Source organism: Melozone crissalis, unplaced genomic scaffold (assembly GCF_028551555.1).
Source record: "Melozone crissalis strain CALT ecotype California unplaced genomic scaffold, PUWL_Pcris_2 ptg000005l_1, whole genome shotgun sequence".
Classification (NCBI taxonomy): domain Eukaryota; kingdom Metazoa; phylum Chordata; class Aves; order Passeriformes; family Passerellidae; genus Melozone; species Melozone crissalis.
The window spans coordinates 68,533,342-68,560,025 of NW_026535783.1; the positions used below are offsets into that span (position 1 = coordinate 68,533,342).

General features: G+C 37.2%; 1 protein-coding gene across 2 annotated transcripts in view; it reads left to right on the forward strand.

The window, feature by feature from the left end:
* ST8SIA4 (ST8 alpha-N-acetyl-neuraminide alpha-2,8-sialyltransferase 4) overlaps positions 1-24,250 on the forward strand; it is a 51,853-nt gene extending 27,603 nt beyond the window's left edge. For both annotated transcript variants that reach the window (XM_054283173.1, XM_054283181.1), the window contains one exon: positions 20,598-24,250. In XM_054283173.1, the coding sequence (XP_054139148.1) occupies positions 20,598-20,880 (283 nt within the window). In that variant the 3' untranslated portion in view covers positions 20,881-24,250. The remainder of the gene's footprint in view (positions 1-20,597) is intronic.
* The last annotated feature ends 2,434 nt before the right edge of the window (positions 24,251-26,684 follow it).

The window sequence follows — 26,684 nt, forward strand, 5'->3', positions numbered from 1 at the left end:
CATTAGACATTTAGACTTCAGCTATTTATGGACCATGATTGTGTTGAATTTTCAGGTATTCAGAGTGTCTGTAGTACATAGTTATGGTCATTTGTATGTGTATATAAACCTGTCTGAGATTGCTTCCAGTTTATAAACAACAGTAGATTTAGTTCAAGTGGTTACCTGTGATCATTTCTCTCTATTTTGCTTTTTGACTTTTTGATCAGTAAGTTTCGAATATGAGATTTTGAGAGTGATCTGGGAGCCATTGCATGATTTTTTTCCCAAAGTGTTTCTAAAAGTTAATTTATGGAACTTTTAATGTCACTGTGCACATATTGACCAAATAAATGAGGCAGTCAATACGTGATGGAGTTCAAGATGAAACTATGGTCTTTAAACTAACATCTTAACTTATTAAAAACATTTACTTGTTCTGTAATGTCACTGCCAAGAAGTTTAATTATAAAGTAATTGTAATGAGCAAACTACATAACTTTTTTTATTGACTTCAATGACTAATTTTGGAAACTTTATTAAGAAGGCTGAGATTTAATGCTGAACGGTTTCATTAGGATTATTTGTAGTAATATTTTCCAAATTAAATTATACTCTGTGAGGTGTGGAAAGTGTCTGTATAGCGGCTTGTCTCAGTAGCAGAGCTGTAATTGAATGTGGATTAAATAGGAGGCAAACAGGAACTGAGGCTGCTGGGGTTAGAGTCCAGATCATACTTCTACTGGTGGCAGACAACCAAACTCAAAAGTAGGATCAGTAGGACATTTTGCTATGGATCCCACCTCATGGATATGTGGAGGGATTAGAAGGATTCCTGACGCTGAACATGTAGTTGGTACGTTAAGCAGAGGTCAGTTAATTCCCAGAGCCTTGCACAGCTCTTTTTTTTTTAAATTTTTTTTTTGTGCTTCTACTGGTGAATATTTGAAGACGTCTGTTGAAGCGGCTGAACACCACCACCCCCTTGCCCTGACAAGCAATACAGATTCAAAATACACTAGTTTTCTGTGAAGTTTTTTCTTGTATTTCCTCTCCTAAATCCACAAAACAAAAGTTCTCACGCTCCTCTTGATGTGTAAGAATGTTTTCTTGGCTGCTCTTCCAAGTGGAGCCAGTAGGGAACTGGCTATTTTGAACTATTAGTCATTCACCAGCAATATCGCTGAAACTGCTTCACATTAGATTCCTTCTCATCATTCAGATATGGAACAATTGTGGGGACATCCTGTGGGATTTGCCTGCGCTCTATTTATTTCCTCCTTGATTTTGCCTGTGAAAGAGCAGTATTATCCTGCATTAAACATGGCAGAACTCCCACTGAAATCTCTGAGTTTTGTCTATATGAGGAGTATGCTGTACGGATTTATGGTCACTTCACAGTGCAGGATCTCCTTTTCTTATTAGTCAAAACAACAGCTGTTCTTTGGATGTAGTCATCTTTTGCATATCATTTCCACATCTTCAGAGTTCTTTACTCTGGGAGTTACAGAAAAAATATTTTCAGAAACTGAAACGTGCAGAAATCAAGTAGTTTTCCAGCAGCTCTGTACTGAGAAACAACTACTGTGAGTAATCTATAAATACTTCTGTTTATTTTCTTCTTCCTAACAGACTTCCATTTTCAGTTAACTGCTAAAATGTATTTATTGAGGAAAGATGTTTTGAAATACATGGATGAATAAATCACCTGAGAAAAAAAATGGCTTTTACACTAAAAATAGAATTCTAAATATAAAATGACTGTGTCTTTTGCATCATATATATAAATATTCAAAATACTGGGAAAAAAATTCACACTATATACTCTTCAGTGGAATATGATCCTGTTTTTTATATATGTGGATGTTAAAAAGAAGCGTTTTACACTCTAAGTGCCCTTGTGTCCTAGCCTAAGGTATCCTTGCAGCTGGCTTTGTTTAAGTTATACAAACAAATAGGAAGCCAGTTAGTTTGGATTTTAAGAACCTAATCTGTTGTATAATGTTGGTAATCCCAATATGCTGTCCTATGCAGAGAGCAGGAAGTGATGTTCCTGTTCCTGAAGTGGCGACATTCCAGGGTTGACTTTTCAGTCTAGCACCTGCTTTCCAGAGCAGCAACACCCTGTGTCTCTTAAAGATATGCCCTAATCTTGTTTTAAAGTTTCACAGGATGCCTTTTATTTCCTTTGCACAAGTTCTTCTATTTTATCACATTTCTGAAAGATTTAGCAAGGTCTGTCAATATCCTACTTTTTGAGAGTTTTCATTGGAGGCAAGCACAGTTGAAGTAGCGAACATGAAAGCAGAACTGACAGTACACTAAACTGTTTTTCTGTATTTTTCACTTTCTGGTCCATTCTGCCAGGTAAACCAAGATAAGTTGATCATGGTAATAGGGGTATTTCTATCCAATTTTTTAAATTCTTATTTACCTTTTGACAATACACTCCTGTAAGTTTTTGTTTTGGGAGAGCAGTTTCATCTCTTACTGAGGCAACTGTTTTGTTCCTTATCAGCAATGTTTATATACCTAACACTTATAAAACTTACTCCTCCCAGATTGAATTTCAGGTTTCAACTAGTGGAGAGCAACAGAATTAGTCATAGGAAGGAATAGGAATGAAATTTTCTGTTTCCAAGTTTTGTTGTTTAGGTTAGCTACCATGAGCAATAGTACTCTAACTAATGCTAATGACTCACAGGAGCTAAGCAGGGAGTAATAAATTGTTATTCACACAGTGTATCTGCAAATTTATATTTATTTGAAAACTATTTTGGTACTTACTATATTATTTTTTGGTGTTAGGTTGTTTTTATTTTTTTACATAAAACTTGTGTTTCTGAAAACACTAAAAATGTGTTATAATTCCCATTTGATCATGTCATACTCCTGTAAAAAACATGTAGCTGTGCAATGGAGAATCAAACTAGAAACATTTTTTGTAGTCTGTTTTTGATGAACCAGTAACAGGACGAGAATCCACAGAGAGTGATGTTGGCCATATAGTATTAATAGAATTGAGAATAGCTTCTCTTGGGATTTTTTTTGACACATGAGATGAATTTTCTGTAAATTCTGGCTAGAACATGTATGCATAAGAAAATTACTAGGTTTCCTTCCTTCTTTTTTTTAAATGGTGTTTCCAAGATAAGACAATAATAAAAATTCTGCTTTATTTTTATTGTAATGTCTTCCAAGTGTTTTTAAAGATGTGTGCACTTAGTTTTATCCTTACTGATCTTCTGTGATGAGGAGAGGTTGTATTAAGCATCCAGCCAGTAACAGATTTCTTCAAATGTTTAGTTAACTACTGAGGTGATGTGGAAATAAGCGAACAAAGCTATAGCTATATACACTATATAATTTGGCCTTTTGCTTCTGTCACTTCAAGTCATTGGGCTGTTAACATGAGAAGTGCTTCAATGAAATAATACACTGTCACAAATGTAAACAGTGGTGTCAGCATAGGAATGAGCAGTTTGGCTTAGTGTCTTCTGTAGCCTTGCTTTTTAATGCATATAAGTTCCTTCAAAAATGTTTAAATGGATTTGTTTGAATTCTCTAAATTCTTGATGGTATACAGGGAGAGTTTTAAGTGTTTCAGATTAGAAGCACTGAGAAGTATGTGAGGATGTTTTGTCTGGAATTACCGTGTGCGAAGACTAATGGCTACTACCTTCTTCCCTAACATTTGTACCAAAATGTAGGTGATATGTGTTCTGTTTGTGGGTAAAAAGTTGTTAATAACACACCAATGTTTTGGCTGCACCTGAATGGCACTTGCACAGCCTCAAAACTTCCCTGTTACCAAAGGAAATACCATGCAGTGCAGCATCATGCTCAGCAAGCAATCTAACTGTGGTAGCAGAATAAGAAGGTGAGAGGTAGTTCTTTCATTCACCTAGTAAGCTGTCTTTATCTTGATTCCTGACTTTACTTGGTTTTGCTCTTCCTGTTGTTTTCCCACACCACTGAGGAGTTGGGAGGGGAGTGAGAGCATCTGGGCAGTGTCAGGCCCCCATATGAGGGAAGGAATTTTTTTATTTGATACACAAGTCATGTACAGGCTTTTCAGAGGCTAAGGGAAGCCTGTCAGCCTGTTTCAGTTTACATCAAAGAATTAGAACATGAGAAGAAGGGTGAGCATTGCTTCTATTTCAGACCCTTGTGAGGGTTAGGTCAGTGCTGACATGCATGGTGTGATGTTTTAAGAACAGAACACGTTTTTAAGAAAATAACTGATTCTTTAGGTGATAAGTCTGGATTGTGCTCCTTTGCTGTTGGAAGGCTCACCGTAGTTGAGGTAGATGCTAGTAATGCATGTGTTTTGGATGGAATGAGATTTGAAGTTTCTCACCAGTACTCATTTCCTTCCCATTCTAGACAGAAGTCTCTGTCCCTCTTTATTGTGTCTTGTGTGTCTCTTTCAGCAGAAGTTGCTCCTGTGAATCCTGTTCTTAGGTATTATGCTTATTCTTATCCTCATTGGTAGCCATGAGGGCCTGTCTGTACATGCGTGGGAGGTTAGTGCTATTTGGATTCACATTAGGATCCAATACTATAACACTGCTGTATTGAGGTCCTTTTCTGAGCTCTGTCCTTCTGTCTTCAACAGGTGAATTAATAGGCCATAAGAAAAATTAGGAAAATAATAGTTACTTCTGTAATGTGTAAAAGAGAATTACTTTTGTTTCTAACTTTTTAAGGCACTATTTTTAATAGAAATATTATGATTTCTATACTTCATGAGCACTGCAGAAACAGCTTATTGATGTTTTCTGGTCTATATTTAGTGGAAGCAAGTGTCATAATTTGCATTTTTGTATCATATCTTTAGTGAAGTAATCAAAGAAAATGGACTTAGCAAAAGTTCTTGCTAGAACTTGCTTTTTCATTTCACATTTATTTGTACTTTATTGTCTACCTCTGGGATACAGGGGACTTTCCAAAAATATGAGTAATCATTTTCTTTTGCAAGAAAAGAAGACCCATAAAAGAATCTGAGATAGGGCTGTACCGAAAACAAGTACAGCCCCTGGTTTCAGAACATTTTGGAGGCTTACAAGGTTGTTTCCTTTTTTTCTTTTTTTTATTTTAGTATAAGTGTGGGCACGCTCACTTGCAGAATTGGCAGAGGGGAAGTAAATGGGTGTTTCACAGTCATACTGAAACCAACAGGTGTCACAGCTTATGCTTGTATCAAATTATTTAGTCTCAGATGAAATGTTATATACAGATGGGCTAACGAGGCCGTAGAAAGATTCGTGTGTGGCACGAACTTTACAGGTGAGGTCTTGCCTTTTTTACCTTTTAGTCTATAATTGACAGAGCATTGAAACACAATAGGAAAAAGGTGGTTTACATGAGCTCTCAATGACAAGAAAATTTCAGAAAATAATCTCAGTGATATCTTCCTTAGGAAAGCTAGCAGTCATTTAAAAATCACTGCAGAGAAATCCTGAGGTCTGATAAAGACAATGTCAAAGAGAGAAGCCCTCCCTCCATGCTGCAGTATGTTCTCCTCTCTGAAAGGCATCCAATGGAAGCTATGTTGGGTGTGTGAAACCTTGGGGACACAGCTGTGCTGTTGAAAAATGAGTAACAAGCAGATAGGACAGCTCTGCCTGCTGCAGGAGTATTGCTGCATGCTGGTACTGGAAACAAAATACAGGCTTGACCCATAGATCACTGGTGGCAATTGGGGTTTCTGCCGCTTACAAGGGGTTTGTTGAGAGTTTCCAGAGAAGAGTTTATTTGCTGTAGTTGGTGGGTTTCCCCCCAGGGGTGTTTCACAGTGGAAGCAGATCCAGAGGGATGATGCTTGCTGGACCTGGAGTCTATTAGAAAATGAACTGAATAAATTCAGGAGAGAGAGAACAGGTTTGAGAACATATGGATAGAGGAAGATTTGATTCATGCATGTGTTAATGTCAGCTCTCTGAAGATGTTAGTAGCAAGCATCTTTTCCAAATGAATCTGTTAAAAAACCAATAGGCTTCTCACAAGCAAAGATAATACATAAAGACTGGTGAGGAGCACAAAATTATGCCTCAGATCTCCTTGTTTTAACTCATGAGATTGCTAAGCCATCATTGCTATTTTAGTATAATGATCATTCTCTGAAGCAGAGGTGAAAGAGAACAGGAAATCTGTCTTTCTGGTTTTGTTTTCAAATTCTATAATTTTGTTCATAATATGCAAAGCAAGTTCCGGGCACAGAATATCTAGGGAATGTGCCAATGTGTAAACACATTTTATTTCTATAGCATTAATGACTTAAAGTTGAGTAGCTTGAATTCACTAGCTTGAAGTTGAGTAGCTTGAATTCAGTAGATCTCGCTTCAAATGACTGTTAGTTACATGGTTGATGGTAACTGAGTAAAGCTGCTGAGAATATACAAAGATAGCATTGTAAGTAGTAGTAAGACAGCTAAGATTTCGTTTAAAGGCTTTAATCCATAATGTGATAACTTTTTACTTTTAAAATCATTCTCAATACATTTGCACAACTTTTTTTTTTCCTTTTTCTGAATTTGCTTTTTTTAAATCTTTCAGACTAGTGAAGTGGGTATATGGTTCAGGATTCCTTTTCTTCTTTATTTGATATATAACAGCAGTAATAAAGTGCAAAATAGTAGGTACCTACCTACAGTGGGCCTCTATTGATGCAGTGCAGATTTGAAGTGCATAAAACCCACATAAAGAAAATAAAGCAAGTTGTACAATACAGAGGACATGTTTCTATTTTTTTTTTAATACTAGCCAATAATGCAAAGTCTTTTGTCATTTTTCTCTTTACTCCTCTTGTATATAGTCGGAAGAGAAAATGATTCAGAAGGGTGTCAGATCAGAAAGCAAGCTAAAGACAGAAAATCTTTGGGGAGTAAAAACATCCATTAATCTTCTTACTTTTGAAATTTCTCCTTGGAAGTTACTGCTTGTAAAATCAGTAATGGGATCTGAAGCCTTACACATAGGTGTCATATTTGTTTCTGATGGATTGTAGAAGTGACTAAAAACAATTTTTTCCTTTGTATATTGCATGTTCTTGTGAAACCAGTTGATGGGTTTGACAGAACTCCCGTCACATTGCATTGCTATTTAACAGGCATTTTGGTTGGTATTGTTTGCAATGAGCTAGAATTTAAAAGGATGTGAACAGTGAGCATTCATTCATTCTTTAAAGACAGAGGTCCTTTGATGTGTGGACTCCTGTATTGTTCAGGTGTGCTTTTCGTATTTAATGGATTTTGTAAGGCAGTCTGCCACTTTGAGTTCCACCTAAGTTGTGATGCAGCAAATTGCTTCTGTTCAAACACATTCTTCAACACACGCTTGTGGATGGTTCAGTGAATGTTTTTGACTGGTCAAAGGTTTTGTCTAACCTTTGGAGGTAAAGGAGTAACTTCTGCCTCCTCCATTTACTGAAGTAGTATGCTTCTGTTTATACAAAGCCTGCCTCAGTCAGTTGGTTAATTCAATGAGAACCATGGGGTTTATGATGATGTCTCAGTTCTGAGACAAATTTAAGAGAGGACACACTGTAATGAGGTTTCTCCTCTAAAGAGTTTCAACAATGCCCCTGCACCAGTATAAAATTAATACTAGAGGAAAGTGAAAAAAAAAAACAAACAGTGGTGTATTAATAACAAAATGCCTCCAATGCAAGGAAGAAAAACAACACTGAACCATCAGAACTCGTGTTCCGCCCCACACACTCAGAGGAATAAAAACCCAAAAATGCCTGAAAAATGGGGAAAATATTGGAGAAATACCTCTTCCCTACACATGGTTCAAGGTAGCACCAGCTTTCATTCTGAGGGAAGTGGAGCTTCCATGAGGAGTTTCAGCAGGAGGCAAAAACCTGGTGGCTCTCTGGTATTGACCTCTACACAGCAGTCACGGCAGGCAAAAAAACTGGTCTAGAGCCTCTTGGTGTGCTTTCTCTCCCTTGACTCCCTGAGGCATGAGGCTGGAACAGGGCAGCCCTGCTCCTGTCAGTCCCACTCTGTTCTCAGACCTGCAGCTGTTGAGTTCACCTCAAGGCAGATGAAAGATTTCTACTGCAGCTTCTTCAAGCCAGGAAAGGGAAAATCTTTTGCCTGCACCAACAAAACCGAGCTAGCCAGCAGAAACAAACCTCACAGAGCCATGGAACATGTGTGCAATGAGTCCTCGAAATTGCCCACCAAAACCCCCATAAGCTCCCCCCTCCCCAGCCCTGCAGATACCCAGTCCCAGGCCTTAAAGATACAGCAATCAATTTTTGCATAAAGCAGAGGATCATGGAATAGACTATCATCATAAATCGCTCCAATACAGAAAGTAAAATCAGTAGCTTTTATATCTGATTATTTTTTTCTGGTTCATTTCACTGATCAAATTTAAGGTCCTGTAATACATATTTTCTGTAATAATCTCTAAATAGGAGACTTCTGTTAAATTAAACTAATATTATAATTATTAAATTATTTTTTATTTAATCAAAACAAACCATATTTTATTCTAGATAACTGAAGTTATATAGAGCTTCAATATATTTGATATATATTTACATATAGAGAGAACTTCAGGAACTTCAGAATGTCTAACAAGTAGCGTAGCAATGAACATGTGGTTTTACTGTATCCAGACCTGGTGTTAAACATTATTGACTTCACCTCCAAAAGGCAGTTTGGCACAAGCTGAAAGCAGTTTAAAACTGTTTCTAGTCCTGTGAGCAAAGAGCATCCTGAACATATTCTCAAATTTATAGGCTGCACTTATCAACATTACTTTCAGTATCAGTGCCATTAATGAAATGCTTTCAGATGAGGGCAGAGTACTTATCCTGGGATCATGTTTCTTTTGTAACCCTACTTAAAGTGGAGTTGTTTTCTTTTGCCTACATTTATAACTGTTTTGTTAGGATTGGGCCCAGAATGGAAATTCAACACAACTTTTCCTACCTTCTTTTTCCTACCTTCTTTTCTTTTTCCTACAAGCTTTTTCTTGTTTTAGGGTAGATTTAACAGGTGATGTAAGTGATTATTTTTTTTAGAAAATGGGCTTTCAAGAATACAGACCTGTGGAATGGATGTTCTAGGCAACAGATAAATTATTCTGAAGCGATCAAAGGCAGAATTTAACAAATTTAGTGAGTGCTTCCCTTATTACCTTCCTGATTCCCTACTGTGCATTGTGGATACTGCATTTTATTCCTATTCTTCATATATTAGATTTTTCTTCTGAACGTGACTGGTCATGCATGTCTTGTCTGAACAGTCTTTTCAGAACTATTTGCATTGTTTTGAAAAGAGAGAAAATTAATTAGATAGGATTTTTTCTGTTACAGAAATATATTAATTGCCCATTAGCATAAGAACAGATATTCACTCACTAAGAAAGACTGGATCTAATGGTGAAAGGTAGAATTAAGGCATGTTACTAATTTTAATTACAGTCCTCAGTCATATTGTGTTAATATTTTCATAGGAAAAATGCTAATCAATTTTAAGTTGTTCTAATGTCTTCATAAAATATGAAGAATTAATGCTTTATATTATTCATTTTATGTCATAAAATGTTAAAAATTAATGTAAGTTTTTGAAGTCCGTATTTTATGAATTTAGTCCGAAGATACCTGTGTGTTTCAAGGCATCTAGCAATGTCCCCAGTCACTCTGGTTATTGCTGTTATAACTTTGCACTAAGGTTGCATAGTTCTTTTTTAGTCTACCATCCTTAAACTGAATTTGTTGTTTTGAATAGCTTTGCTCCGACTGAAGGTTTTTCAATGTTCTTAATTTGACATGGCTTACCCAGACAGGCTTTCACGAATACAGTTGAAGAATTTTAACTGTGCAAGAAACAGACGCATTCTTTTTACAAACCAAATTCCTCTTTCATTCCATTTGCCTATCTTTGGCATGGGGGATAGATTTTTAGTGGTAATTTTTAATGGAATATAATGTAATTTTTGTTATGCCCTCACCAACTACCAGAAGAAGTCAGAACAGCAGGACACATTTTGACAAAGCACAGAAGTTCAAGATTAGTATGAGCATTTGATTTTACATACCCAGCAACACTGGTTCTGCATAACCAAGTCACTGTGCAAAACATGAGTCAAATTCACTTCTTGGTACCTTTGCTGACCTAAGCCATTATCAAGGTTTCCTGTCAAGGGACTGCTTCAATAGTCTTTTTGAGGCTTAAATAGCTACTCTGAGTATAATAAGGGTGCTTTCAGGAAGGAAATAAGGCCAATAGTAAATAGGCTGTTTATTTATCATACTGCCTGATCTCTACCTATTAGAATTGCCCCTGTGGGTCAGATGGGTTATACTCTTGGGTTCAGATTTCTCAATTTAGCTCCAGAAGAGGTCACAGAGTGGGCTTGTGTTACTGTCATTCAGCTTGAGGATGGCTGCTGATAACAACCTTCCTGATGCCACAGAAAAAATCCCTGCAACATCCATCACAGCTGCTCTGGATCAACCTCTAGGTCCATAAAATTTGCCATTAGTAGGGAACAGCAACCATGTGCCACACCTAGGTGAAAAAGGAGCCCTAGAAAACGAGTGGAGTGCAAAGTAATTCTTTCTAGCAGTTGTTACCACTCACAGCCAAACTTTTTCTTCAGTGAAAGCGTCCACTTCTAAAACAGACCCAGCGCAAACATGAGTGAAAATAAAAGCTTAGGCTATAAATTTCCTAAAACCTGAAAATATCTCTTTCCTGTGACTGCCTTCTCATGTTGCTGTTAGGAAATGCTGGAGCTTTTCTGTACGGTACACATTTGGGGGATTTTGCCTGACACTTTTTCCTACTTTCAAGCTTATCCCTCCCACCTTTTCATAAGTTTCTGTTTGTGGAATGGTGGTAGGTAATCCTTTTTTACTGAGTAGAAAATTAGGTTTTTAAGGTAAAAAAGATACTGTTGTGCCATCTTCAATCTCAATATGAATCATCCCTTAGCTTCATTGTTTCTGTTTTCAAACTAATACCAGTACCCTTTCTAGAGAAGAAAAGAAATATTTCAACCTATGCAAGAGAGAAAAAAGCCACTGACACCCTCTGAAGCCATTTGTAGCCCTATTTATTTAAAATACAGTTCTATTCATTTCTTAGAATTTTCTTAGGTTTCTATTCTAAGAATTGGGCCCAGTGTGCTTTCTAGAATGGCAATCCCACACAACTTTTCCATACAAGGTTTTTTCTTTTGTAGCTGAGCTTTATAATTACAGACATGGGTAAATAGTTTATCTTCTGATGTTTCATGCAGAAGGAATGAAACAAAGGAGAAAGGAGGACTATAAAATTATGGCAAATAGCTGCTTAGATTTGCTATTCAACCTAATGGTTCTGTTTCTTGCTAGTTTATCAGATACTCTTTTGTGTTTTATCATTGCTAGTGTATGTTCCATACAGATATTGTATGTCACTTGACTGTTTATGTTAGATTTGACTGTACCATCTAAAAACATCTCCTGACATTTCAAGTCCTGATAAAGTCATGCATGCTTCTTGATCACCATTTTTACATCTACCAGTCACACTGTTCAAATGTTCTCCAACATTTTTAAGGTTTTAAAACATTAAAAACCTTTTAAACCTTAGTCCTTAATATTTACATAATTTTAAATGGTTCCATGGAACAAGATACAAATATACAAAATAATAAATAGTTGTTAAAACTATTAGAACTGTAAAGGGAATTTTAAAAAGCCCAGAAGTGCTAGCAGTTTTTAACAAATGTGGAACAAAAAGTAGTTTATTTGATGCAGGTTCAGTCTGTATTAATCAAAACCAGGTTGATTTTAAATTACACACTGGCACATTGACTTTCATTATAAAATTATGAAGGTAATTCATTAATTTATATGTCTGTGTGGGGGGTAAAAGAAAAAATTGTTGCAACACTGCAAGTTTATGACTGTTGGATTCTATTTTATGGCTACAAATTGATTTTAGAAAATGTTTTTTGAGTGATTAGGATTTCTTAACCTGAAGGAACCATTAACATTTCTTCATATGTATATGAGCTGGAAATATACACTCACAGCCCAGAAAGCCAATTGTATCCTTGGCTGCTTCAAAAGGAGCATGGCCAGCAAGTCGAGGGAATTCATTCTGTCCCATTTTGCTCTGCTGAAACCCCAACTGGAGTCTTGCATCTAGCTCTGGAGTCTTCAACAGAAAGAAGACAGGGACCTGCTGCAGCGGGTACAAAGCAGGGACACAGAAATGATCGTAGGGCTGGAGCATCCCTCCTCTGAGGAAGGGCAGAGAGAGATGGGCTTGCTGAGCCTCGAGAAGAGAACACTCCAGGGACACCTTACTTTGGCCCTCCAGTACTTGAAGGGAGCCTACAAGAAAGCTGGAAAGGGAGAGACTTTTTACCAATCTCTCAAAGACAGCATAAAGAGCAGTGGTTTTGAGCTAAAAGAAGGTAGGTTTGGATTAGACAGGAGGCAGAAATGTGGGTGGGAGGCAGAAATTTATCATGAGGGTGTTAGTTAAGACATGTTGTTCAGGGAGGTTGTGGCTGTTCCATCACTGTAATTGCTGAAGGCCAGGTTGGATGGAGCTTTGAGCAACCTGGTCTAGTGAAGTATGTCCATGCCCAGAACAGGGGAAGAGGACTAATTGATCTTTAAAGGTCTCGCCCAACTGAATCAATTCTGTGATTCTCTAATTCATAGAATTCTGTATTTTGCTCCATTATCTGCACAGTAGGCATATGTTATTGTCCAAGTATGTCACAGAAATAAGATAGCCATGGAACACCTCACTGGAAGATCTGTCTCTTCCCATCATATTCCAGTGAGGAGCTCATCGGTCAGAAAGGAAAATCTTTTCTCCAGAAATTTCTCTCTTAGAGTATATTTTAAAATATGCTCTAGGTCTGTTTTCCTGCACCTTTGCTATATGTCTGTGTGCACATCTAGTGCAACTGTAATCTCAAATTAGTTATAGATGAGTTCTTCTAAAGCTATGTTTCACACTTGAAAATGGTTTTGTGTGTGAATTGAGTGAGCAACACTTCTTAGCAGAGGCATGTACTGTGCTAGAGTGTCAGTTGATGACTTTCATGACTCTGAAGCAAGGGTAGACATTTCAGTCTCTATGCAGTAGAAAACTAACCATATTTACTGGCAAAGGTTCAGGTCTCTTTTTCATCTACATGGATTCCTGAGGGCTTAAATAATTTTTAAAACATATTGATGGATATTCTTGGCAAGTTTCATAGGAATATAAGTAAGTAGCCTTTACTTTCCCTTGTTGTCCTGTAGTGTGATATATTCAGCTCAAAACAGTTTCTAACATTTCTATCTACTAAAGAGGCAGATCGGGACAGAATCTTGACATTTTGGTAGAGCTTTGGTGGAGTTTCAGGTCTTCATAAAGTGCATTATTGCTTTTAATGAAAGAGTTTTTCTATGTATGCTCTTTGAAAATATTGTACACTGAAAACTTTCAAGTAGATCTTGTGCACTCAGCAATGCTTTTGTGCTGGCTGTCATATTTTCTGTATTGTTGTTCACACTTTAATTCTTTCACACTTTAGATTTCTTGTGTGCAGCATTCTGCACAAAGCATATCTCAGTAAGAAAAAGAAAAATAGTGCATTTTAAATTAAAATGTTCACATAAATTGAGAGGGTAAATTGAAGAGTTGTTCCTGTCATTGGTGTGATTAATCCCACTGAAGACAAGAAAGCACAAGGAAAGGATTTGTTCTTTGAATTTGAGGAGGATACGTGCCCTAACATGTATCTTTAGAAAACAGATGTTGGGTCCAAGAACATAAAAGTGGGTTTTTAAGAGATCCTTTCTAGTCTGTAGTCCTACCAGTGCCAGGTGTCAACACAGAAACATAGAAGAAACGTTAGAAACAGGAAAAATTACCCTGTGATATATGCATCACCAGCAGCTGAGCAAACCTTTGAGGCGTTTCATCTGCACCACTGGGTTTATGAAATTGACAAGTTGTGGGTTTTTTAGTCAGTTGGTCAATGGCATCCAAACATCCTATTGCCTTGAATTCCCAGTTCAGTGTTGTATTGTGTAAAAAGTACTTTCATCTGTTTATTTCACGCCTTATTTCAGACCTAATAAATGTCTTTACTGAGTCAGTTACTTTTTATGTTACAGTGCTTGTGTTAAAGTAGTAATTAAATTCCTATTTGCCACCTTCACCACTTCATAATTTTGGAGTGTTTTGCATCTTCCCATCTGATTGTCTCTTTTTCCAGCTATTCTGTCCTCACACAGAAGTTACTTTATTCTTCTAATAGCATATGTTGCTTTACTCTGTGTCTTGTCCTGTTCTGAAGTATTTTTTGAAGTGTAATCAAGACAATATGCATCTTCTAGCTTCTCACACAGACACTCTTGAATAACACTGAAATGTTTTGTCATCTTTCAAAATCTTTTTTCCCCTAGCTTCCTATTGATGTTAATATTTTAACTTCACAAATACCATATATGATTTCTCAGAAAGCTCTTTTTAAAAATATTCTCTCTGTCTGTAAAAGGAACAGAATTTCAGTGACAGCCAGGTATGTTAAGTAGGTTTGCTTGGAGATCAGCTTGGATATCTCAAGAAACAGAGCTCAGTATATAGTCTTTTGAACTCTTCAGAGTTTAAGCATATATATTTCCTCAGATTCACCCCTGTCCAGAACAAGGAATTCAAAATCCATTGAAATATAAACAACTAGATTCTGAATGACTTTGTGCTATGACATCTTACGGAATTTGTAAATAGTGCAAATAAAGATGCTAGGTACACTAAATTATCTAGTATTTGAATGTAACCCATCATATCTGATTTTCTGTGTCTGAGACAACACTTCAGTCTGAGTACAGCCATGAGAAAGCACATCTCATGTTTTTAGTCACAATTCATCTATTCCACAGTAACAGGATAAACAATTGTAATTTGAATTCCCCATATATATTTCCATTGATATAATGTAATGATGATTGGAATCAATTGTTTCATGTATTAGTCATTGCAATAGAGTCTCCTCAGAACATCATTTTAACATTAACTATTTTTAAAACAGATGTCTGTGGGTTTATGTGTTTATTTTAATTTAATTTTTGTCAATAGCTGCAAGAAATCATTGTCAGCTAGTAACATGCTATTCAATTGACATTCCTCTGGCAGTCATGCTGATAGTAGAACATTCCATTTTCATAAATACGAGGATATCTTGCTAGATATAGGTGAAAGTCTGGTGGATTTGACTGTATAGTTAACTATAGGTGATGTTTTAATCTGGTAGAAACAGGTTTAGTATTTTTAAAGGCCAAAATATTGAAGTTCCGTAAACTCAAATGGGTCAAAGTGATCTTTTAATAGTGCTTATGGTTGTAAATAATTTATTTATCTCATATTCACCAGGGCAGACTTTCACTTGTTTCATTACTTTTTTTAAATGTAGACAGAGTTTCCCACTCAACACCTTTGCGCCTCTTAAGGCACAAAAAGTATTTGCCAACTGAAGCAAGCTAAACAGTGAGCTGTTTAGAGGTGGTTGGGCTGGTGTCACAATACACTAGTACAGACGGGGGTTGTGATGGTTTGTTAATTGATCTCAGAGTGGAGAAACAACACGGAGGGGATTTCAGTATTAATCAAGACAAATTCATCTTTTATTGAATGACCACAGCAAATGTGATAGAGGGATTTAGAAAGGAAGAAAGGAGATGGGGGGGGGGGGGGGGGGGAATGGAGCTACCAATGTAGGGACGAAGTCCTCGATGATTTGGACGCAGGGAGAATTGTTACATCAGTGAGAAACTCAAAGTCCAGGTTAATTTAGGGATCTATTATAGTCTTTTGCTGGCGGAGGAAACAGATATTGAAATCACGAAGGGATAACAGATACAATGAAGAATAAGTCTATTGAAATTGCTGAGGGGGAACAGGTATTGAGAATGGATACAGACAGTCCATGTTCTCAGCAGTGAGCGAGACCCACTGTTTTCTTGGTCCAGAGAACACACCTGGGCTCACTTCGCTCAGGCCAGTACCACCCCCTCACCGTGTTAGGATTACAGGGGTCTCAGTCCTTGGGAGGAGGCCTCAATCTCCATCCATCACAGTGGTAGTGAAGCAGATGAAGGGTTTTCTCTGAGGGACCAGCAAAGTTACCCCTGAAAGTCATTTGGCCAAGAGGTGGAGAAATTCCTGGGCTGTTGTCATGAAACAGGCGCAAGCTCCTTGGCAGGCCCTGCTAGAAGCAGTAAACCATGGTGGCACTGTAAACACAGCTGCGAACAATCACTTGGCTGGGCATCCACCTCAACTAGGCCAGAACTCTGAATAGGGTCTTCAGTGGTCCCAGTCTCTGTTCTTGTGACAGTCATGAGGCAAAAATGAGGGAAACTTCAGACTATCTCTTTCAGCTGGAGCACAGGCCCAGCCAGCAGTGGCTGAGGAGCCCTCCTTGGAGAAAGACGTTGGACTGAGATCTGTCAGAGGTCTGCTGACATTCCTTCCAATACAAATAATGTCATGATACTTCTAAAAGTCATTATTACTGAGAAGTTTAGGTTTTGAACCAATGCCTCAATTTAAAAAAATCTATTCTTTAGATAATTTTTATGTCTTTTTGTAGTATCTTAGTGGAGACAAATAAGGATCTTTGACAAATAATACATTTTTACATACAGAATTGTAAAACATGTATTTTATTTATGGTGTGTAACTGCGTATAGGTACTATGTTTCATTAAGGTAGTAATAAAAAGGAAGGTAAAAACATGCATGTTTAAAGCATCAAAAACTATTTTTTTCATCTGAAATATAATGCTGGCAAATATCCATTATTGACAGTATTTCTTTCTGGTACAAAAAGAAATACTAAAAATGTCTTTGATTATTTTCACTTTTTAATGTAAAATGCAGTGAAACATGCAAGAGATCATTGTTCAGATTTTAAAAACATGTGAAATCTATTTGAAATGTGTATGCTATGTAAAAAGAATGGATTGTAGAAGACAGATCCATATTGGACGGTGTGAAAGTGTTCTTGGATGTGTGGCCATGACTCACTACCTAAACATGTCTGAAGTGGGTAAGAAGTTTTGAAGGCAAAGATGCTTAGATTTGGGATGAAGAGCTGAGGTGAAAATAGACAGAATGATAGTAGGAGCAAAAGGACTTTTTACAGGGACCAGTACCTGCTCAAATACCCTTTCTTTTCATGGAAGAGGGATTTTTAGTAGTCCCCTGCTGTCAGCAGGGTAACCCTTACTGTTACAGTGTATTATGGGGCTTTTTAGTTACATGTTGCAAACATGGTATTTATTAACAGCAATTTTATAAAATGCAAGTACATGGACCTAAGTACAGATCTGACCTTCCTTTCATTGCAGATGGTTCAACATACTCTCTATTTGTGCTGTTTTTCACTTACCCTAGAGATTCTTTTAACTTTTGAGCATAAATTGAAATTCATGGTATCTTGCCAGTGTCTTTACTATATTACCATCAGCCATATATTTTAAAGTAATTTGAAGTGAGATCTCTTTAAATTCAAGCTACTCAACTTCAAGTCACAGGAATTATAGGATTAAAGAGTGTTTATGCATTGGCACATTCCCTAATCTTCAATAAATTCAGGCTTCAGGCCCCACAAAAGAGTTGTTTTAGCTTGAGGCATCAAGAAAATGAGTAGTGGTGCACTGTGTGGCCAGTTACAGACTTCATAGTGATGACTGCTTTTTCACATGGTGAGATCCATCCAGTCCTGTCAGTTAAGCTGATGCTGTATCCACGTGAAAAATCAGGAATTGGTCATGGGTGAAAATCTAGAGATATGAGAAACAATTCACTTCTATAGTTAGTTGCTTCCTTCATGATGTAATCTTAGTTAAACAGAAAATGAGTGCCTCTGAGAAAAGTATATGGGGAGAATATCTTTATGCTTTAAAGTAAAGCTATAATAAAACTCCAGAAACTAAAAACAGGTACAAAGATGCTTATCGCTTAAAGCATCTGTAACATCGATCACCCCTAATCAGCCTTAACTCAGAGGTTAGAATAGGTACCTGAGCGACTGAAAAGTTGGCACATATCTTTCAGATCAAAAAGACTACTGGAGATTTGTGTCATCACTTGATAATTCTATGCATTCAAGGAGACATTGGGAGCCAGGAATTTGCAGAGATAAATGACCTTTAGGAAGCATCAGCCTAGAGCACTGAGTGCTCCAACTCTTTCATTTGTTGCATCTCTTTCATTTCTTTTTTTTTTTTTTTTTTTTTTAATCTGAAGTATAATTGATCCCAAGTTACAAAATTGTTATAGTAATTACATCAAGGACTATATTTTCAGTATATACATAGAGAGAGATTTTGGGTACCTTTTAGATTTTAAGAAATACCAAATAGTTAAACTTCTGGTTTGTATAATACCTGAATATAAGAAACAGAAGAGTATATGTTTGTATACTCTTAAATTGTAAGAGGGTCTTCATTGCATCTTATTCCTTCATTACATACTTATTCTGCACAGAAATGATTAAGATACAATATCTTTTCCTGTATGCTAATTTAATTTTCTGCCATGAGCATTCTATTTATGGAAGGTTGAAATTCAGCTGGAAAGATAGTGGTACTGTGTAGTACCAGAGGCATCCGTTTTGACTGCTCTTTGGCTAAAAACACTAATGTTAGATGGATGACTGCATGAGACTAAAGTACCGAGTTCTCAAGAGACAGCTACTTTTAGCACTATGAAGTGCTAAAAATGTTCCAATTTCTTTCTCCAGCAACTTTTCCATAAATAAACATTTATTTTCTAGAATGGAGTCTCTCATTTCTCTTGTCTTAGAGTTGCAGTTTATTAGAGTGAAAACTGCTTAGCATGTTACGCCTAAAAAATGGCGTTTATGAAGACAATAAAAAATTATATATGCAAGTGTCATTTGTAGATGTACGCATTCCCAATTGCATTCACCCCTTAAATATGCTTTTTACCATCCTGTTTTTACACCCAAGTGAAATTCTCCCAGTGGTGGCTTTGGAGAAGCAGTTACTCAGCTCAGAACTGTTTTCTGCTTGTAGGGTCCTTCAGCTTTCAAAAAATAAACTTCAGTATAATGCAAACAAACAAACAAACCAACCAAAATTTTAAAAAGCCGACAGCAACAGAACAAAGAAAATCAAAGAACCCACCAAAAATACTAAACTAGCTTTCACATGCATTCCTATCTATGATTCAAAGCTATGGTTTTGGCAAAGAATGAAACTGAAAAGGCCAGTTTCAATGGGATGGTTAATTTAAATGTTGCATATTAACTGTTGCTTTTAACATACTTTAAGCTTTGATTAAAGACATAGTTTTGCTGTCCTGTCTCATACTGGTGGGGTGGGACATTCCTTCTACTACATCATTAATGCCTTTATAGCACTCTGGATGTATAATTTAAAGTTTCAGGTTTATTGAAATCCCATTGAAAACAAGGCTAACTCTGGTCTGGTGAGGCTTTTCTCACTTGAACTTTTTCCTAGACTGTGATAGAAGCAATTCACAGCCTATAACTAAGAGTACAGTGCCACACTGCAATGGTTTTATATTTGTGTGGTAATGCTAAGTCATACTTACTTCCCTTACTTGCAGTCACACAATTCCACAGTCCAATCAGTACAGCTGTGTGCATTGCTGTTGTTTGTCCGAGTTAAAAGAATGACCAGGTTTAAGAATCTAAGTGACCTTTTTCATTTTCATTGAGTACTAGTGTACTTTCTGTTGAATCTGACCTGGGAGAAGTGTTTTGCCAGCACTAGCTGGCACTATTTTAATAACGTTCTAATTTTAAAGGTTAGAGGTGTAGAACAGTGTTGGTGACAGACTTTGAGGGTACATGAGCTATATGCTGGAATCCAGCTAAGTTTCCATTTGTGTCTCTGAAAACACTCTGCTGCTTTTAAAGCCATAAGCAGACTTCTTGGTACTGGCTCAGGAAAACTGTCCTGTAGCCTCAGTCAGACCACTGAATGTTTGAGTACAAAACAAAACCTTTTAAAAATCAGTAGTGTTAAGGTTTTGCTTATCTGGAGACTGCCTTTAACAACGGGTAGTTTTATGTGTTTAATCACATAAGGAAGTAAATCAAGCTTCTCTTTTACTGACGGCTGAAAGTTGCATTCTTAACTTAGGTGTATCATTTCCATTTCCTTTCTGTTTAGACAAGCAATCTATGAAGTGACCACCAGACCAATCAAATATTCAGCATAGGGTTCACTTGATCGTATGAACTGGATACCACAACAGGTCAGATTTTATATAGCAAGAGACTGTTCCCTGATCTGGCTGAGGAGGGTAACTACAGTCTTCTAGCTTCTGCAGACATGATGTTGTGTTGGAATTAAAGCCTGAACTAAGTCGCTTAGTTGACCAGGTTTTTTCCAGCACTGTGCTAAGGTTTCCCTTTACCTCTTCTAGGAGGAATAAAGGTGCACCAGAACAGTGTCATTGTGATCTCAGTTTAGAGAAAAGGAGACTTTCATCTTTTCATAGTGTAAAATGAATGCATAGTAGATAAAATAAGTCCACAGAATTTATTCACATGAAGTTGTATGAGTTTGTTAATGCACTTTTTCTTTCTTTGCAGGTATTGGCTGACAAACAAGGTGCACATTAAACGACCCAGCACTGGTCTTCTCATGTATACGCTTGCCACCAGATTTTGTGATGAAATTCACCTGTACGGATTTTGGCCATTCCCAAAGGATTTACTTGGAAAACCAGTCAAGTATCACTATTATGATGATCTGAAGTATAGGTACTTTTCTAATGCCAGTCCTCATAGGATGCCATTAGAGTTTAAAACATTGTATGTGTTACATAATAGAGGAGCACTTAAATTAACAACAGGGAAATGCATACAGCAATAAAGCACTAGTATTGTACAATAAATACAGAATACACACCTCATCATAAAGATCATAAAGATGATGTGAAATGGCAATGGGACCACAGTGGGGATTTGTTTCAATACCCACTAGGTCATTGGAAGAATGTGTAATATCAGAAGTACATAACCAGCTATTATACCTGTAAAGTGCTATATAACTAAGCTTTCCTGATTGCAGGGGTTCAAGTGCCACTTTCACTAAAAAGAAAGCTTGAATGTATGCTCAGTAGTGTTTACAGGATGCAGTGACACATTCATCACGAATTAAAGAAGAAAAAGAGCCTGCCAATTTGTAGCTGTGGTCAGACAGCCCACACAAGAATACCCATTGGATGGAATATTTACTTGAGTAAATAAATCAGGCTTTGGGAGAAAATAGCATGATGGATTTGAGTAAAGAAAGTGAAGTCTGTAAGATCAAAAAAATCAGTAAATGCCTTCAATCAGAGAACTGTTTCTGATACTGTATTATAACCTCAGCTTTTGTTGCTGTTTTTATTGCCGTTGGTTGGGTTTTGTTTTTAAGTCTTGGAGCCCTTACAAGATTTCAAGGATGTTATGAGTAATTAAATTTTTTATCTTATGGAATTGTCTTAAGGAAAAAAGATTAGTAAGCATAGGAGGGTGGAGTGGAACATCAGATATTTTACCAAGTGTTATTGTGTTGCATCCTGCTGTCATACAGTCCTCAACATCCCAATTGTTCTTCTAGATACTGTTGTCAGTACCCATTACATGAAACCACAGAAATACCATTTTGATCTGACTTACAAGTTTTTCTCTCCTGTACAGATTTGAAGACATTCAAGAGGGTGCCCTTGTTTTCAGTGCCAAAGATTACTTTTATACACTTTTTTCCCTTATCTTGGAGAAATGGTGTGGATTTATGTTTCTTTGCTGCTTAAAGGAGCATATTCTTTGTTATTTATATTTTTTAAGCATCTCAAATCAAAGCTTTTTTATAGACTTCACATATAGAATTCTTCAGAAAAATCTGCAGGAGTAAAGAAATTACTTCATGTATTCAAATACCTATGTGTGTGTGTGTGTATATATATATATGTACATGTATGTATGTATATAGTTTTATTCTTGGTGGAAAGAAAAAGTCTAAAGAAACTCAGGTGACAGTGGAACTAAAGGGAAAAAAACACCTAGCCAATTAATGGGAAAATATGTAGATCATACAATTCTTTTAAACTTCTAATGCTGTTATATGATCTCTTTATTTAAGATAATTTAGATGTTCTGATGTGTAACTGACTGAAATAACACATTATCTCACAGTTGGTTTTTTGATCATCAGTCTTGTTTATCCAAAAAAACAAGAGTTCTTTCACTTCCTTTTTTCCAAAAAAAGAAAACAAGAAATTACAGGAGTATAGGAGAGAGTGGAGTGTCAGTACGGCATACATTAAGAAACAAAACTTGTTATCCTATGATGTATTTTAGTGCTAAAGGAGCACATAAATAGGTAACATCATGGTTTCATATCTTTCCTGTTATGCTTGCCTAAGGAGTAGGCCTGCAGGTATAATGTATGGATATTTTCTTGTTATATTTTCAGAGCTACATTAGGTCCTGATCTCCAGATACGATATTCAGCATGTCTACTGAATTTTTAATTAGTTTGAGCAATTTCATATGTTTTACCATTCTCACAGATATTTATTAGCTGTAAATGCTCTTTATTACCCATTTTCTTAAGTTCATGTATTTATGCATGATTGGAGATCTGGGATTATTGGTAGCTAAATCAGTGCCTTGCAGTCAAATATTACAGAAAGTAGAAAGTCAGTTTTGTTATATGTAAGATTCCGTAATATCTTTCCCTATTCACCAGACTCTTGTACTTAGGACAGTTTACTCTGGCCACAAGCTAATGTGCAGTAAGTGGTCCTACCATGAAACTCACTGAAAGCAAGGCATCATGAGGAAGTAAACAGCCATGCAGACTGCAATGTGTTTAATTTGATGTTTATAAACCAGAAGGTGCTATTTGTTCACTATTGTACACTTTCATTTTAATACGAGGTTATTTCTTCAGTTAAGGGTAAGCATATTCTTGTTTTTGCTGTTAGGGTTTTGCTACTGTTGATCTTCTAAAGCATATTTCATATACATTGACAAAAAAATTATTTCATTGCTATTGAAATGAAGAATTCACAGACTGCCAGTCTCTCAGAAGCTCAGAGAAACATCTGCTCAACTTTATCTTCTGGGAGTGTATTTTCTTCTCTCTAGTGTCAGGCCATTGACAAACCTCATGCTCAAGTAGTCTAAAATGTTAACTGACAGGTGATTTTTGTTCACCTGTGGAATGTTTGAGTGTGCCAATTGATTATGTGTACCCGTTTTGACAGCAAAATGGGTACTCTTGCATTCCTTGGCAGTAAAAAAAATATTTGTGCAAATGAATACATGAAAAGAGTATCATGTAAATAGAAAGATAGGTGAGAAAATTTGCATTTAAAAGTCAGCAGAGAAATTAAATCTTGGCCTAAGCCTTGGTTTTGCATGCTTCACATTTGATTTTCTGCAAGTGAAGTTAACTTTAGTACAAAAGCCATGGAGTCCAGATTTTTACCCTATCACTAAATTTCTCTGACTTGGTTTGGCACAAGATATGACAGTAGTACCTGCTTCAAAGACAACAGAGTTTTCCCATACCTCCTCAAAACTGGGCCTTAACCTCATGTTCTGCAGGCTTTCTACCTTCAGTACTGCACTCTTGGACACTGTGAGCCATAGGATTAGGGCACTCAGTTGTCATCTACACTCATACTTCTCACAGCACTCTTCCCTTAAACCAGCACCTACATGTGTCTCCTTTCCAAAACCGTGGTACTCCACACCAGTACACCTCTTCTCTCACCTGCCTCACTTTATCCTGAGCTGAGGTGTGATGTACTGAGGGGTGGGTCTCAAACTATTCTCTGAGGTAGTTATCATCTGACTGTGTTGGTTTTTACAAAAACTAGGGGTCATTTTACGCTTGTTCTTGTATAAGACCTGTGTCCATGTGGAGCCCAAAGATTCTGGGTGGCTTTTTGGTGTGTGGTTTGATGTTTCAAAAACAAATTGTTTTGAGATGGTTTGTGACCACCAGCTACTGTTTGGTCTAAGGTGACCTGAGGTGAGACATGCCCAGGACTTTCCTTGTTCTTTGCATTCTACAGCTGGGAAGCTGTAGCAATGGATTCATTGCAGACACCCTTCTCATCTTTCCCATATACTTCCTGGGCTCTTGGAGCATTTCTGTTAAGGCACCCCAGAACCTAAATGGAAAAACAGATTACTTCCCTAAAGGTGACCCAGGACATTGCAGCAAAATCTTAACTGCTCTTTAGAGACTTTGAGGTGGAATGGATTTCACTTTGCAGTCCTTTACTGGTTAGCAGTCAACAGCTTAAGCCTTCATAGCTGCCTTGGGTGATTTATGTTGTTTTATCTATATTCACATCTTTGCTGCCAGCAGCACAGAGCAGATAATCAATTTATAATATAATTACCGCTTTTATAATACAATACAATGAACAACTAAAACAAAGTAGTAGGATAAAAAGAAAGATCCCTCATGTATCTGCCCTGGTGAGGAACAATTGAAATGCCAATCAGTTGTGTTCAGAGTGTTCCTCAAATTTATCCTCTCATCAGCTATATAAGTTTCCTGCTGTAGTTCCTAAATGTACGTTAAAAACAAGAACTGGAAATTAAATCAAGAAGCAGACTGCATCTGTTTTTCCAAAGGTTATGGCAGCTTTGCATTAAACAACTTGATTTCGTTCGGATAAATTGATTGTAAATTGTTTGTTAGATACATGTTAATGTTTCTGTGACAGTCCTTCATATTTCATACAAATAATAAGTAAGTGTTTGATCGTTAACTTTCCAGCTTTGGAACAGTTCTCTTCCACAGCTCTGAGACACTCTCCAGATATAAGATCTACTGAACCTTTCAAATCTGAGTCTGATGTGTAGTAACAACTGTATCATTCTTTTGTTAGACAATATAAGCAACATGTTTGAGGTCAGTACTTTTTCTCTAATTGCAATTTGAAGAAAAACAGGTGCAGGTTCAGTACCTTTTTAAGTGATCGATCTAGCAAAGTGCTAAGCACTCTTTGCAGTGACTTTTCCTGGGAGAAACATGTCCAGGATTTACATGGGGATCTAGATTAGCATATTTCAGGATAGAACTCTGAAATTGCACATTATTTATTTTTAAGAGCACTGTTACTTTGTGCAAGGAAAAGCACAATTGTTATAAATGTAGATAAAGGAGAGTACTATTGCTACTGAGTGTATGTCATACAATTTCTGTGGTTTAAAGTATTGATACATGTTTTTTCAGAATTGCCATGTTTGACACTGTTAGTTCTTATTTCAAGTACAGCTATGGGGATTGTTTCTTATTTGTATAACTGAAAAATAAAAAATTTCCTTTCATGTTTTCTGCTATATTCTGTTTCAAATTTCTTTGTAACACAGTTATGGTAATTTAATCAATCTTGTGCTAATTGTAAGAATCTGTGGAAGAAGAATGTCTGCTCCTTAAGGTGTCTGATCAGGGACACTTTCTCAACACAAAAGGGGATCTTAAGAAAAGGAGGAAGCCATAAACAGGAACAGAGAGACACAAACCTGTCTGACCAATAACAAGGAGGCAGAGATGAGAACTAAAACTGTTGAGCCACACAAAATAGTAAGGGTCAAGTGTAGGATTTTTTATTCCAGTATGATTTTCTGATCAAGGACTTTGTCAAATGGGATTCTAAGGAGAAGGGGGAACCAAAGTATATGGAGACCCAAACCTGACAGGCAAATCATAATGGAGACAACAAGAAGAAGCCAGCCTCATCAGTCACACTGAACAGCTGTCAATAAACTCTGGGCAAATGGTACTTTGCAACTGATAAGAGTGCAGTCCTGGGGGTTCAGAATGTTGTAGGGGAGTTACTCGGTCTTTATAAATTGGGCAGTGTTCAAGGGAGGAAGAAAAGAAAGAGGAACAGACAGAAAAGGGGACAGTCACTTGTAAACCATGGCAGGTCAGTATGGTTGTCTGGCAGACTCCTAAGCCTGATTGCCCCAGTCTATCTGAAATCCATTAAATCTTCTCTTACCTCCTTCTCTGTGTCATCTCACTGTCTGTCCTATGCATGTGCATGCTGGAAGGACGCAGTCCCAGATAGTGGGGCACTGTTGTGAGAGAATTGGGTGCCAGCTGCTGGAGTGCTGATGAGGGATGTAGATGCCCCTGGCGTGTGGTGTTAGCTGCTGGAGTGAGTGGTGGGAGTCTCAGTCACTCTCTACAACTACTGGATTGAAGGGCTTTATTCCGGGGGGGGTTTGCATTGGATATTAGGGAAAATTTCTTCACTGAAATGGTAGCTAGGCATTTAAACAGCCTGCCCAGGGATATGGTGGAGTCAGACCTGAGGGACGTGCTGTAGTGGTGGATTTGGCAGTGCTGGGTTAACAGTTTTCTTCAATGTTTTTAGAGATCTTTTCCAACCTTAATGATTCTGTGACTCACTGTCAGCACTGTAGCAAGTAGTATTGACTAACCTCCTTTAGGGGGAAGGGAATGCTGGGTGTTAACAAAACCAGCTGCTGGGCAGGCTCTGCATAAGTGAGGCAAATGATCAGCGCTGGTTGCTGCAATAGAACCACACGTCACATTCTATCTGTGTGGTGCCAGCTGCTGAGATGAAGTATCTGTGTTCTCCCTAAACCTGGTGTTGATGGGGTGCATGTGGCCATCACCAGCCAAATTCCATC